The sequence below is a fragment of the Poecile atricapillus genome, chromosome 2 (genome assembly GCF_030490865.1).
Source record: "Poecile atricapillus isolate bPoeAtr1 chromosome 2, bPoeAtr1.hap1, whole genome shotgun sequence".
NCBI lineage: Eukaryota > Metazoa > Chordata > Aves > Passeriformes > Paridae > Poecile > Poecile atricapillus.
Genome location: NC_081250.1, coordinates 70368691 through 70384112, shown reverse-complemented (window position 1 = coordinate 70384112; position 15422 = coordinate 70368691). Strand labels below are relative to the sequence as shown.

The following is a 15422-nucleotide window of genomic DNA, read 5'->3' as shown; positions in this document are numbered from 1 at the left end:
AAACATAGCCTCATAGTAGCTACTCATCAGAGAAAATTAACTGCAGCCAAAACCAGCACAGCTACATTCTAGTGTTAAAGTAGTACTATGCTGGAGCTTTAAAAAATACAGTTAGATTAGTTGATTTTTTTTTTTTTTTACCAGTATTTAGCAACTGACAGACAGCAGTAGCTTTACTGAAGTTAGCATATTTTTTGTTAAAATAGCAAATGAAATTGATGCATTTATTGCAAGGTGTCTCAGCTCTTTTTCGGTATACTAAAGCAAAGACAAACATCAAACACCTAGCAAATCCTTTTGCCTTCTCTCTTAGCATTAATCTGCCTTCTTAAATTGGTATCTTATGTTACATTTTCTCTGCTGCAGGTTCCCAATGTCCAACAACACAGTTCTAAATTCCAAAAGCATAGACTCTGTGACTGTGACCCACCCTCTCAGATCTGGTTATCTGATGGACTATAAAGTCTGTTCCTGTAGGAACCAGTACTGAGACAACTTCTCCCCAGATACAGTAACTCACCTGCAGGAAACCCCCCTATGTTCTAGACTGGCTCACTTTCTCTCCCACTTGCTCATCCATCATCCTTGCTGCCAAATAGCTCCCACTTAATTGCAGTCCCACAATGAAAGAGAAAAATGACAGTGTTATCAATATACTGTTTGAAAAAAAAAATAAAAATCAGCTGCAGTAGGAATGCAAACTAACTGCTATGTTAGTGAACAAACAGCTCTTCCCTCCTAAGACCATATCATTTCTAACAGCAAAAATCACTTGTGATATAAATAATTCTAGGCCAGATTCTAGGAACATGTTTCACTCTGAGCTTGCAGGAACTGTCCTTGTTTCATCTGCCTGCTACCTAACGTCTGCTTCCTAACACACTGCCGTGCTCTAAAAATGAGGATAACTTTAATATCACTTGTTTCAACAGGTTTGTGAAGGTGAGCAAGTTCCCTCCAGCCAAAATGTAATCAAACAAAACCAAACTCAAAACAGAAGAAAATTTACCTCAGCTGCAATGGTCATAAGTGGGCAAGGAGACAGATTCTAAATCAGCGCATTTTTAACTACTTGATAAAATGCATACTGTACAACACCACTGCGTTTTGAGCAATAAGAGCCAAATCATCTTTACCAACTTCTGCTCTCAGTGAGTACCAGGTTTCAGATTTTGACTGCAGGTTCTTTTGAAAAAGGTTTTGAACAACCTTTTTGCAGGTTGTTTTGAAACAAACCCTTTTTTTGCCCTGGAGTGCAGCAACCAGCCAAAGGATACAAAGAAGAAGGACCTCCGGACGTCATCCAGGTGGAGCTGTCGAAACTGAGTTATATCCATAGCACAGGTGAAGTTGAAAACAGCAAGCTGGAAAGACAGGAAAAGGAATCAATACCAATCAGCTAATGGACTTTGCTAGAACCACTGTACTTTTACTGAAATGAATGAGAAAGAAACCTACTTCCCTATCACCCATTATTAGAGTATTATAATAAGGACCGCAAACCATGTTTTCATTACACTTTAATGAATTAATGAATCTGTCAGAAAGACTGTACAAGTGAGGTGATCAGATGAACAGTGAAGCTTCCACTGTTATCTACACTAAAAATGAACTTCCATGCCTTAGACTTATAATCATCTTTTTCATCAGAAATATTCCTCCTACACACATTCACTTCCACTGCTCACATGAGCATATGGATAAAGATCCTCAGAAATAAAAGACTGCAATTATCCTCATTTGACTTATTTTGTGAGTGAAAATAGTAAAATAATCTCCATCTCTTTTACTCAGTCCTCAGCACAATATCACTTGACTTGAAGAGAAATTATCTTCATGGAATTTAAGAGGTCAGTGAACTCCTTTTCATAGGGAAAAAGAAAAAAAACAAGTAACAGACATTCAAGCCTGATAACATTTTAATTTAAAATAATCTCTCTGCATCAGAGAATTGAGCTGCATTCTCCAATACAGGATTTACTTTGCAGCATTCATTAACAGGCATTCTAGGGATGATATTTTCTAATGTAAAAACAGGAAGCTGGGGTATTCCATTATTCCTTTCACTCGAAACCAAAAGTTTCAAGTGAATGTTGACATACAGCGAGTGACAAAACATAATTATAGCCTATGTTCTTTGTATTTGCATGATTTGATTAATAAAGCATTCATCACTGTTTAATACTACTTTAATAGAACTTCATTTCACAATGAAGAGAACACCAGACTAACAGCAAACAGGCAAGCATCACAGTTGCCTTGTAACAAGATGCAAAAGATACAGTGGGTTCTAGAGTGGAAGAGAAAATACATCCCACAGATGCTAAACACCTTCAGTTGCAATTGTGGCATCACACACTAATTGCAATTTTGATATTCGTATTCTATCCCTATTGCTTCAGATGCTACAAAAAACAATCACACAAATTATCATAAAGGTAGCATAAATAGAAAGTGATGTCTGTTTCCATTTCTGTTTTTTAGCCTTGAATTGGTAAAGCCTGCTCTCTCAAGTTTCAAAACTGTGTCCCTTGCATGAGCATCACAAAACCACATTATGTGTCAGGGTCACTCTGATGACTGTCTTGGCTCAGGTTTCAACCTCCAGGACTTCTCCCTAATTTTTATGAGTTGCAAAAGGAAGGAAAGATGTGTACCAACACTTCTCTCAAGTGACTCTGGCCACTCCCATGCATGTGTAGCCAGGAGGGTTCATCTGGGAGAAGCCAGCAAGATCTGTGGTGCACACCCACCTGGCTCCCAGGACCCAAACCACTGTAACCGGCATTTTGGATCTGACCAAAACAGTGGCACAGCCCCTGTTTGTTCAACCCTAGACCTAACCTAAGAGCTAAGTAGCAGTGTGAGCAGCATGACCTTTGCAAATTGTTGACAATACACTAAATTTTAAGATGGAAGAAGTTGCATTGATTACAAAATTCCCCCTTCTCCTCCAGGCAAATCTGAGAATTTCAAGTTCCAAGTTGGTCTCCAGTTCCTTGTCAGTCTAAACAGAAATAAGTCTCCATCCTTGAACAAAGAGAGGATAAGTCAAATTAAGATTTCTACTATTTCCTATGGGTCTTTTCAGAAATCAAATAATTTCTTTTCAGCCTCTCACTCGTGAGTTCACTATCAGACCAAAAAATGTACAGTGACACTGTACTTACCCTGAAGAGTTACTGTACCTTTCTGCTGAATTGCCACTACACGTGACAGAGACAGGTCTGTAGCCTACAGACCACACCACTGCCTCTTACTAAGTCACACTGTCTTCCTGGATTCCTAGAAATGGCTCTGACATGCAATATCTTCAATAACATCAATTACAAATCTTACTTACAAGGTCATATTCCTAGTTCATGAAACAGCTAATACCGGCTTCCCAAACTGAAAAGAAATGCTAAGTGTTGCTCTCTGAAAACCACTCAGAATATTTATTAAATCCTCAAAGAAACAACAACAAAAAAATAAAGCTCTTAATTAAATAGATGTATCTATCAAGAGCTGGTACCTTTGGTTTGAGTGAAAGACCATAGTGCTGCAGTGCTTCTTGTTCCATATTTATCCACACAAACATCAAACCAAACAGTGCCAGTGGAAAGAGAGCTTCATATCTGAAAAGTAACGTAATAATCATAGTAAGTGCAGTTGCTGAAAACTAATTGACATCAAATACTGACATGTTTCTTTTGTTTTTTCTTCACACAAAAGTTATACCAAGACCTGGTGGCATTCTCGCTCTTCTTTCCCCATTTCCAAACACCCACAGTTGGTTGAATTTTAAAGCCATAAAATAGTTAGATGGCAAATGTAGGAGAAACGGAATTTGCTTCAGCTTTGTCATGTTTTGCATTTTTTTGTTCAACGGCTGCCACAATGCTGGAAGAGTGTCTTCTTTAATTTTAACGAAACTGGAATAAAGTTAAAAGAAACAGGAAAAAAACCCCATGTTTAAAATTAATTTTCTGCAAAATGGAATTTTTCAATGAGAGTAATTTGGAACTGAGGGGTTACAGTTCAACTTAAACAGCAGCTAGAGACTGTGTCTCTTTAGGACCTAATCACACAAACTCATCATGGTGATCTCAGTTTAGTTCTAAGGAAAGAGACATCTGTATAATAAAAGCAGCATTACATTTCACTTCAGTGAAATGTTCTTTTCTTCACTGTATTCCAATACTTCACAATAGCAGCATCAAGTCACACTCTAACCATGGCCACTAAGCTGTTCTAGCTACACCCCCGATCTCTGAGGAGTACTTCTGGCTTCTACAGCACTCAAATTCCAAAGTATGAATGTATTTATGTGAGAGATTAATACCTCCAGAAGACATAAGGGTGTAGACTGAAATTGGATAACATTTAGTTTCTCCAGTTGCACTTCATGGTACCTCCCAGGCTTTTTTCTTTCAGGATAAAATTATAATACTGATACTGACTGTAATACTGATATTGACAAGGCTATAAATGTTTCCCTTTTTATTTTTTCCTTCTTAGACAAACCTCTCTCTCTAAAAAATAAGGAAATCATTGCAGTCAATCTAGGTATTGTTGGGCTACAAAGCAGTTTCAAACTGGAGCAAAAAATTTTGAAAAGACATTCCACTTTAATTATCAGAACCACAGGCAGCTAAATATGAAGACAAAATAGTTACATTGTCAGTAATAGTAACACTACAGACCTTATAATGGTCTACACTTTCCTACAGATTAAATACCTTCAACAGAATTGGTGACAAGTGGTTGTATGCAACCATTTTCTTCAGCTGGCTTCCGTATTTCCAATTAACTGCCCCTAGAAAGGCAATTACGCAGGCAATGTGCTGGATTATCAAGACATGACAGAAGAGTGCACTGAGGAGAGAAACACTGGACACTTCGGGCACCAGTGCCTTGGGTTTTATTCTCTCTTTTAAGAGTTGTTCCAAAAGTTTTTCATCTATTTGGACATTGTAGGAAGGCAGCAGAGAGCTGTCAGCATTCATGTGGTCTGGTGCAGGGCCAAAATAGAAAGAGTGAGATTGCCAGCCTCAGAGAACAACATCCGTGCTTTATCCAGTAGCTAGCACAGGCTAAGAAGGCTGCGTGTAAGAATGTATGTGCAGTCAGGAGTAACATTAGGATCAAAATCTTAATGGGGAAGTGGGAGGAAGGGATGGTAGAAGACTGGAAAAAAAAAAAGGAGATGTTTCAACTAAAATGAGAGTATCCACAGGAGGCAGCTGTTGCAAAATGTCTGCTGCAAGATGTTTTATTCCACTTAATTTTCCAGTGTAATTAAATCCAGAGGATAAGTGGGAGGGGAGGCGGAAAGAACAGTTCCTATATTCCCCATTAATTATGCTCTTAAGAGCTACCAAGTCTGAGTAAAAATAAAGGGCTGGCTGACACTGTTCTCTTAATTTAAAACATCAGAGGAATTGACTTTTATCCAAAAAGAAGCAAGGTCTAGTCTTTATGGGAAACAACATCCCTTTGAAAAAAAAAAAATTACTTCCACAAAAATCTCTCAAAATACAATTTTCCCTCATTTTAGGACTACCTGTTTCCTGGCACACATCATTTAAGCTATAACCAGTGCCGAACAGCTGTGAGAGATGCTATTTCTTTTTTTCTGCGAGGAGAAAAGCACATGTCAAAACAACAAAAGGCATAAACTACACCAGACTTTCTTATTTTGGTGCAAGGTTGTTTGAACACACAGCTTTCCAGCCATTGCCTTGTCTAGTTGAAAGGCATGTCACCAAACTGTGTTTATAATACAAGGAAGAATATGAAAGTTCCCCTAAAATTTTATATAGTAAACTAAACAAGGAGATAAATGCTGGAAGCACATATTACACCTTTAACAGAAATGTGCATGAGATGAAGCAGTTTCACATACAGTCCTGGATTTTCATATGTATAACCAACTCAAATAGAGTAAGAATGAAGTACCCCGTGCTGAGGAGCAGGTAGGTGGACATCAGGGAGAGCAATATGCTGAACAGTCTCTCAAAGAGAAATGTGGGGCTCAGTAGCAGCAACACTGGGGAAGAAACTGCAATAATAAGAGATCTGTCAGTCACAACATGCAAAACATTTCATCTTCAGTAACAAGATAAAATGTCAAGATTTGAGGAAAGTTATGTACAGAAATTCAATACAGATAATATATGACGCTCTATTTTCAGAAGTTACTTTTGCTAAAGAAAATCCAATGTTTGGAATGTTTCACATTCATCAAAAGTAATTTCAGTTCTGTATCATTTTAATTCCCTGTCTTTCTATATCACAGCCTTCATAATTTCTCATGAACTAATGTTAGTAAGTCTTTAAGATTATGCAGAAGTACTACCTTACAACCCAATCAAACTTGACTGTTTAATACTACTCCGAAAACCACTTACCATGGCTCCTGAGGACTCAAAGACTGCAGTGACAAAGCCACTGCTCCAATGGATTGGAACCATAGAAAGGCTCGGGTTGGAATGGACCTTAAAGATCACTTAGTTCCAAGCACCCTGCCATGGGCAGGGACACCTTCCACTAGGACCAGGTTGCTCAGAGCCCCATCCAACCCGGCCTTCTATCCTTTGTAATTAGATTAGGAATTGGGCTCCTGCAAAAGTGAGTAACTAGGAAGAAAAACAGGAAAGATGGCCAATGATTGAAGAAGAGAAAGGGAGAAGGACAAGCATTGCTCTGACTTAATCTTTAAACACTGGGGTTTTTTTATATGAAAATTGCATGCTTATAAAAAAGTATGCTGACAAATAACATTCATGTGATTCTTCATTGCAGTATAGTAGCTTCACATTACTCAATCTTTCAAAGGTTACATCAGCAGTAAGTCGAAATTAATAATCACTCTAAGTAACACAAAACTATAAGATATTACAGAACATGCTCGCTGTGATTATCGTCATTGCATACATTGGTATTTACAGTAAACATATCAATGAAAGAGAGGTGAGGAGGTCTCTAAGTCCTGTGAGTCAGGATGTTTTATTTCCTGGCTTTCAGCCTGGGCCACTGCTAGATTTACAGAATAAGTGACTTCAAGGGGCTCCAAGAAGGTCCAATTCAAGTAGGAACTCCATGGACCTCACTGAAAGTCAGAACAATTGGAAATAAATTCAGCATGGCAACTGGCCTCTGTGAGTGACACTGAACCTATCAGATGTGTATCACTCTGAGTCCAATCATAGATGGGAACAGATGAGTGGCTGATAGGTAATAATTAGTCTCTCTCTTCCATCTCTGATGTGATACATCAGATATTAATAATAAAAAGACCTGTAGGTTTCTGGCTGACCTACACAAACCTCTGTATCTGACCTCCATATGCTGTTGTGATTCCAAATTCCTCAAAATTTGGCAAGTTGCTATGATAAATTTCCACAGATGAAAATTTTAAGACATAATATACATTCATTTAGAAAAACCTGGTAATATTGAGATGGTTCTGTAGAGCATGGGAAGCAGATGAACTAATGTTACACCTCCTGGTTTTGCCTCTGTGTTTGCAGTCAAGTTATGAACCATAGAGTGTTACAGCTAAAGTCACTTGGGCACAAGCCTGAAGGAACACAGCCATCACTAATTAATTTGCCTGGCTCCTCAAACACCAGTCTTTCTCAAAAAAAAAAAAAAGGTAGGCCTGAAAAAAAGGTAGGTCAAATTTAAAATTTTAACAGTTAGGCTTCATATTAATCAGGATAAACAGCCGAGAAGGGGGGTAAAAATTCCCTAGAAAACTTCAGAAGTATTATTATTATCCTGACGCAATAATAAAACAGTATTATTATGCACAAATACTGATAACTGTGTGTTTCTAGTTTTATAAATACACAGAGATACAAAATGAGAGTTCAGTAACAGTACCATTCTTCCACAGCTGAGCAAAAAGACAAAGAGGAGTTGGACCACTTGCAATCCCACTAACCTTGGAGAAGCTTCAGTAGAGTTTGGTACCTTAATTCTTATGGTATCCCATTTGTGGTACACACTGGCAACAAGGCAGGTGCCAGTTCTGGTTATGGTAATGACAAGGCATTTCTCTTCAAGAGGAGTATTGAGGACATGTTGGATGCCTTAGTGTTTTACCTGCTTATTTCTGTGTTTAATTATGGAAAGCAATTTCAGCAAGTACACAAAGCTCCTATCTTGTATATCATATTCACTTAGAATGATTATTTCCAGTCTGAAAGACTTTGCTAAAATATTCAATACTACTGTGGCAGCAAGTAGACATTTTGAGTACCAGTGAGTTTGCTTCACTGTTAGCTTTATTTTTATCATCACCCACAACAAAGAGAATTTCTAATATACTTTTTCCTCATAACTCTAAACCTCTTTGACTGCCTGAATCATCTCTTAGATGAAAAATGTTTCTCTTTCATCCTTACACAGGAGAGAAATATAACCTTTACACTCAATTCCTGCTCCAGTAAGCCAAGCAGGACTTCATCGATTTCATTGACTTTACAACTGCAAGAAATTCATCCACACAGAGATCCCCATTTAGCTTAGCAGGCTACAAAGAGTTAGGGGAGCATGATGGAAAGGAAAATGCTCTGAAGAAAAATACTTTACTAAGAAAGCATTGCTCACACACACTGATCACAATCACTGAACTTAATCTTGAATCCATTTGCTCAAGCAGAAGCAGGATTGCTAAAACTGACAAGATCTGCTTAAGTTAAAACAATGTCACCAGTACAGGAATGTACAATACAACCAGCAAGTAAGTAACATGGGCCACCAGTTCTTTCATAAAGCTATGCTTAAATTCCTGATCTCGATTTGTAGCAAAAAGCTGCTATCACATTTTATATGGGATATGTTTAGCTCTAAAACAAATCCCACATTTCAGATCACTCAGGGATAAACAATGCTTAACATTTTCTAATGGAGCCCTATAGAAATTATTTTTATTTTATAGCTTAAATATCAAAGTTATTGCTTCACTGCATTCCAGAACTCCACTAACAATTCCATTTGTTCCTTTTAATCACACTAAGATTTTTCAGTGGTAAAAAATTCATAGATTGCAAATTACATTTTTTTAAATAATTAGATACTAACAGATATCAAACATACACTATCATCATTATTTCACAGGTATTTTGCAAGGCAGCTCTCAAAATCACTTCCACATCCCAAGGGTCACTGGCATCTGCTGCAGTTTCAAGCTTACATTGAACTACGGCAACAACCTTGGGTCATTTCCCTATGCTCAACTGGACTGATAGCAAAACATATCAGATCACCTATATCTGTTTCCAAGTGAAACAGAAAGGGAATTTATGCTGTTATATCCCTAAAAGTGGTCTTCAAAATATTCAGAACACTCAAAATAAAAGATAAAGCTATTTATAAATCAAAGGTATTTGCATTTTACCACAAACTTACAAAGGCATAGTATTTTAGAAGACTTTTTTCAAAACCCACTTAGGAAAGCAAACATACAGAAGAATTATCAGCAGTCAGATAAAAGAAAATAAGATGCTAATGAAAAAGTGACATAATCCCCCACCCAACCCCAGACTCCTCAAACTGCCAGCATAGAAATTTGAGAAGGAAGATTTTCTTACCTAGCGTCATCCAGCTAATAATTTGATTCATTACAGGTAATCCCTGTTTGATCTTAAGACTGTCATGGGTACTGCTCACAACATATGTCGAAAGTGCAACACTGAACATCTAGAAAAAAGAAATTGGGCAATAAAACACAAAATTAATGTATGGATGTTCGCCATCCCTTACTAAATATGCTTTAGAGTTACATAAACACCTCATCTGAATCACTATAAGAGCAGGAAGTCAATGACAGTGTCAAAATCTGTAACTTTTTATAACTTACAATTACCAACTTTTCAAAACTTCTCCTAGATTACTTTTTATTAGCAGTCCTATTACTTATTTGTGCTATTTTAAAATAGTGTACAGAAGTAACCTGGACCACTGATTTGACATGATATGCTCTTTGTCAAGAGTAACTATTTAAACATTCCTGCAAACCACAGAAAACACACACCCCCGGAGTCCTTCAAGGGGCTCTTGTTCTCAAACAGCAGCCACCAAGAACAAGCAGAGCCTTTGGCTTTACTACAGAATCAGGTACAGGGAGAAGGGGAAGGCTCCTGTAAGAAGAGAAGTAGCAGCAGAACAAACTGGAGGTGGCTTTTAAGAGACAGAAAGAAGTTGTTGGGTTTTTTGCCCCCCAACAGAATTGACTGAACCACCTCAAGCAGAGCCCTCTGCCTTGCAGAAGCAGAGAAACAGGAGAGGTTTTTTCTTTGACTAATTCAAGAGACACCATTCAGTCATCAAGTATGTACAGAAAACCTTTTGAAAATTACCCCATGACTCAGTTATTTTTGAAAGGTGAAAATTATCCATGAAAATGCTTGAGCCAAGTTTTCAATTACTGCTATTTATTCACAACTCTGTAGTTCCACTAAAAGGCAAATCAAGCATGCACAGTACTTTGCAAACATGTGCTTTAAAACTGCATTACAAGATGTTATTGCAGTTGTGGCTTTTTAGTGCACAGCAACTACACCATTCACATTCATCACTTTGTACCGTATGAATAGCTGCTATTTCCCTTGTAGACTGCAGTGATACCTAGTGGGATCAGCCCAGAGGATACATTTAGCATCAGCATTCTTTTTTGACAAGTTTCACAGGTGCCCAGTATCTGCTGCTTCTACTTCATTTCAAGCCACAAGACCATGTATCTCATATTTCTCTGTGACATCAAAAAACAAGGGCAAAACATTAAGCATCCAAAAGCTCAGGGAATAGGACCTTTTAGACCTCTGATGTTTAATTTGGACACCTGGCTGTATTCATGCCCTTTGATATATCTTATCAAGTTCTTTTTAGTGTCATAAGCTCTGGTAATTCCTCTGATATCCCCTAGACACTGATGGTCACTTTGCACTGACTTTGTGTCACCCTCCATAATATATTCTGTGCCTTGGAAGACTTGTGATGGCCTAGGAACATTAGCAAGCACAGTGTACTGCTGCTAAATCTATGCTAGTGTCCAGGGAAGGGCTCAGCATGTGCTTTTGAGAATCTGTCTTCACATTTTAAGTAACATTCAAACTGCTCTTGGCTTCCACCAACATCTCCAGGACTGCGGAACCAGGCAGAAGAAACTTGGAGATGCAGAGTTCTCCAGCTAAGAATCTGTCCCACTTCAACCTTCATAACCCTCTCCAATGTTCAGAGATAATTTTTGAACAACATAAGAGCAGGTCTCAGATACACATACCATAGGTCACAGCTACAAAGAAACCAAGGGTGACACCTGCAGTCCCAACACTGCCAGCAGCTCTGGCTGGGAGCCTCCTAAGCATCAAACATTGTAAGGATCCATAGGCAGAACAGCAGAAGAACCAGCATCATCAGCTGGGCACAAGGCTGGTTAAAAACACATTTCCTGTTCCCTGGTTCCACCAGAATGACATGGATTCCTACTGTTCACTTCTACTTTAAAAGACATGTAGATGTTGCACATAGGAACATATTTTGGTTATGATCTTGGCAGTGTTAGGTTAATGGCTGGACTTGATCTTACAGGTTTTATGCAACCAAAATTATTCTATAATTCTAATTTAGAGGAGGAAACTAATAAACTGACCACTGTGAACACACATGATGTCCAAGCATCTTGGGAATAACAACCTGGTCCAACGTGATCAACCAATAGCATGATTCAGTAATGTGGCAGAAACTGGACATCACCTATGAAACAGATGGCAAAGAGAAACTGCTGCTCTCTCCAGCAAAAAATTAAGTTATATAGTGAGCAATGCAGCTGATGCAGTCTAGCTGATGGATTAGGAATGACTCCTGTTTTCATCACTATTGAAGCCTTAATAACCTCCCAGAGATCACAATATCAAAGAATTGTTTTGGTTGGCTTAGGCTTAACTCATCAGTGACCCCAAACATTAAGTAACAGCATTATCAGAGGAAAGCATAACTTCTGATGTCTGCCTCCAAACACCACTTATGGGGGACCTGCAAAACCTTCTATTAAGAAATCCCTTGTCAGAAGCAGAGCAGGAACCTGATTGAGTGCGCTTATCCATCTGAATGTCAGTGGCCTGATCACTATTTGTCACTGCAAAATAGGTATTTTCCCCTGACTAGGGGATTCATCTCACCTTTAAAACTGTCTGGGAGGTGTAAATCAAAACTCAGGATTCCAAAATGAGTACTTTTGAAGAGTACCCCTTCCTGTTCCCACTGAAAAGTCCAACTCAAAGGAAAATATAAAAGTAGAATTTGGGAATTCCATTGCCTAGAAATGCCAGTATTCTGATAAGCATTTTCCATTTGTATTCCTGTACATTTCAAAGCAACTAAATGCAACATAACCTCAAAACAAGATATTTATTTAGAAACACATATAATGCCTTTGTAATGTCCTTTTATCCCTCTACATCTGAATAATCTCACCTCCAAATCCTTTCCTTAACCAAAATGTGAATGGTGGATCCCATATTTTCCATTCCCAACTAAGGTATGGAAACAAAAATCTAATAGAGACTAGTAATTAGATGTCACTATTGTAAAATAACTTCTGATTAAGGGGAAATTTGAGGAACTTTACAACCTCCTTAAAAGTTGGGAGAAAAATTAAGATGTTACTTCCAGAATAATCAGGCAGAACATTTTCATCTAATTCAGTATCACTCTGTGAGTGAATTTCCTGATTCTCTAAGTTTGCTCTTTCTACTATGGATCAATTTCTTCATCATCATGAGATGCTGCACCAGTTGTGTGGTGAGTTGAGGTTGGCCAACTGCTGACTGAGCTGCTTTCTCACTTTCCTACCCAGTGTTAGCTTTTTTCAGGCATTCCAGCAAGAAAACCATTGCCAAGGGTATACTGGAAATTTGTCTTCTAAATGCTTAGGAAAGGAACTGACATCTCTTTTCCAAATGTAGGCTGAAAAAATTAAGAGACATCACCATCACATTTTACATGCATTCACACTCAGGTAAACTCATTTAAGCATTCATTACTCTTTCCCTTCCTCCTTTCAGCCAATTTGAGCTCCATACCTAAATCACTAATATAATGAGTGCATTGCTTTGCTCAGCAAGAAACTCCAGAACACACTAAATCATAACAGATAAAGCTGGTTCTGAAATAAAACTATTATCTTGTAATAGGTTGGGGGAAAGAAAAAAAATAATAAAAGGAGGACAGCACACATGCAAGGTACTATTAGAATCTTAAAGCTTTCTACAACTTAATTAGCTCCAAGCATGAAAAAACCTACCTATTTCACAAAGCTATAATTCACCTGAAAGAAGACTTAACCAACAGAAAACCAGCTCAGTATCAGTCTCAAATTGTTCTTCTACAGCCAGAAACTGGAACTAGTTCAGCCCCCCGAACCAGCAAGCCTGTCCTTAGTGTGCACATGCAACTACTGCAAAGGTCACTGGAAGTGGTATAAACAAGCTAAAGGCAGGAGAAACTCTCAAACTCTCCAAGCAGAGCATCAAAATCTGTATGCACATCTATATCAATCATTATAATTATGCACAGGATGGGCTTTTGGGAACACAGCATGATGATGTTTAAATATGTGCACATGGTCCTCTTGAAATAGCCAAGGAGAAAACTCTTAGGAACAATCATTTTTTTCTTGAATATTGTGGCCTTGGTAGAAATATGTTCTTAGAAAGTAAAAAATTTGCACATAAAAACCCTCTAACATTCAGAATTACTGAAAAGTAACAACTGACCTGATAAAAATATACTTTCAGATCTTCATTATCTCTGTACTTATTTTCATTTTTACAAAGAGATGCCAACGAGAAGAAAGATATCAAGAGGGTCAGCAAACCAGCTGCTATACTGCAAAAACAAACAAAACAATAAAATCCCAGAAAACATCATAAAAAATTGCTTTTGCTACTGTACACTGTTTTCTTGTACTTGACATCCCACACTAGATTCAATCCCAGGAGTACTTATCTATCCTGAATATTCAGTGTCTCCAGGTTCCTCCTGGATCATCTAACCCTGTTTTCACCCCCATGTTTCCTTTTTATGACCAAGCTGAGTCAGGAGCTCCCTGCTACTACCATACAAGTTTTATTAATGTGCTGAAAAGCCCTAACTTGACAGATAGCACCAATGCCCAAGAAGGAGAAACAACTATTTCTCACTGGCTTTCTAAAGTATCTTCTCCCCCAGCATCAACATATCTGCAACATCCTGAAGTGTCACACATACATTTATTTTTAATTGCTGCTTCAAACCTTTCCAGCTTCAAAACCTCCCTCGAAAAGTTTCAAACACAGTGTTTCAAAGGTACAATGTTTCATCAAAAGAATAAATAGAAAGATGTACAGCCTGGGCAAGGTGAATATAAAGAAGTGTCAGAGAGAAAGATCTGTAGGTAATTTAATTCCATTTTGATTTCTAAGCTGTGCACATATGTTCTAAAGAACAGAAAAACCAAAATAGTTTGGATTAGCAGAAATGCATACAGCTGAGAGGCTGTAACACAGTCAAAGCAAATCTGTGCTGAATATTTCTAAAGTGCCCAAGGATCGAGACTAAGACGGGTTTTTCAACAGATAGATTTATAAAACAATGAAAAATATTGAGGCAGAATGTCAATAATCTTGGAAATATCTGGGCTCGTAATTCTACCTGCAATCACATATTACTGCTCAAATCCCATATTTCATTGAGGATCAGGCATCCTGGCTCTGCTGAGGCACAGTATCTTCTACCAGCCAGCAGGAGCCATTGCACCCTAAGGTAAATTCACTCTTTCTGCAGTAACTACAAAGCCTAACCACAGGCCAACCACCTGGACTGCATCCAGATATGAGAAAACACTCCTATGACCAAAGAGTGGCTCACAAGAGGAGAGGGACAGATAAAGATGTACTAGAAAAACAGTGCAAATCAACAACTGTAGAAAATCAGACAAGCAATACCAGAAAAGAAGATTCAGGACAGAGAAGCAGAAGTGGAAAAAGAAGAGACACAGGAAACACAAAGGAAGAAGAGAGCTCTGCCTATCCTGTTTGCTTTATTTCCCAGAATATCTCATTAGGTACAGAGTGCTATTCAAACACAGATTGTTCAAAATTGCACGGACAAATTCTGAAAGATGCTGTCAAAAGTATATTGCTTTTGACTAAATTTTTATTCACATATGATAGTGCTGTTTACCATATTTGCACCCCACTGAAGCTTCTCCTTTAATGACCCCCTTTATTTTCCTGTAAAATGTGCAAATTTTTGTATTGTGAGAAATGTTTCCCTTGACAAGAAATTACAGAATAACAGAAAGACCAAATGGATGTGGCAAAAGGATTAAAAGTCTATTCTCATTCTCATTAGTGAATAACTGAGGTATGTATAATCATGTTATATAAATT

General features: G+C 38.0%; 1 protein-coding gene across 4 annotated transcripts in view; it reads right to left on the bottom strand.

Moving 5' to 3' along the window:
- PIGN (phosphatidylinositol glycan anchor biosynthesis class N) overlaps positions 1-15422 on the bottom strand; it is a 98697-nt gene that overhangs the window by 16585 nt on the left and 66690 nt on the right. For all 4 annotated transcript variants that reach the window (XR_009276953.1, XM_058832863.1, XM_058832864.1 and 1 more), the window contains 5 exons: positions 13767-13878; positions 9582-9690; positions 5941-6043; positions 3515-3617; positions 1278-1364 (listed from right to left, as the gene is read on the bottom strand). Coding sequence is in view for 3 of the 4 variants with exons in the window: in XM_058832863.1 (XP_058688846.1) it covers positions 1278-1364; positions 3515-3617; positions 5941-6043; positions 9582-9690; positions 13767-13878 (514 nt within the window). In the remaining variant the exon portion in view is untranslated. The remainder of the gene's footprint in view (positions 1-1277; positions 1365-3514; positions 3618-5940; positions 6044-9581; positions 9691-13766; positions 13879-15422) is intronic.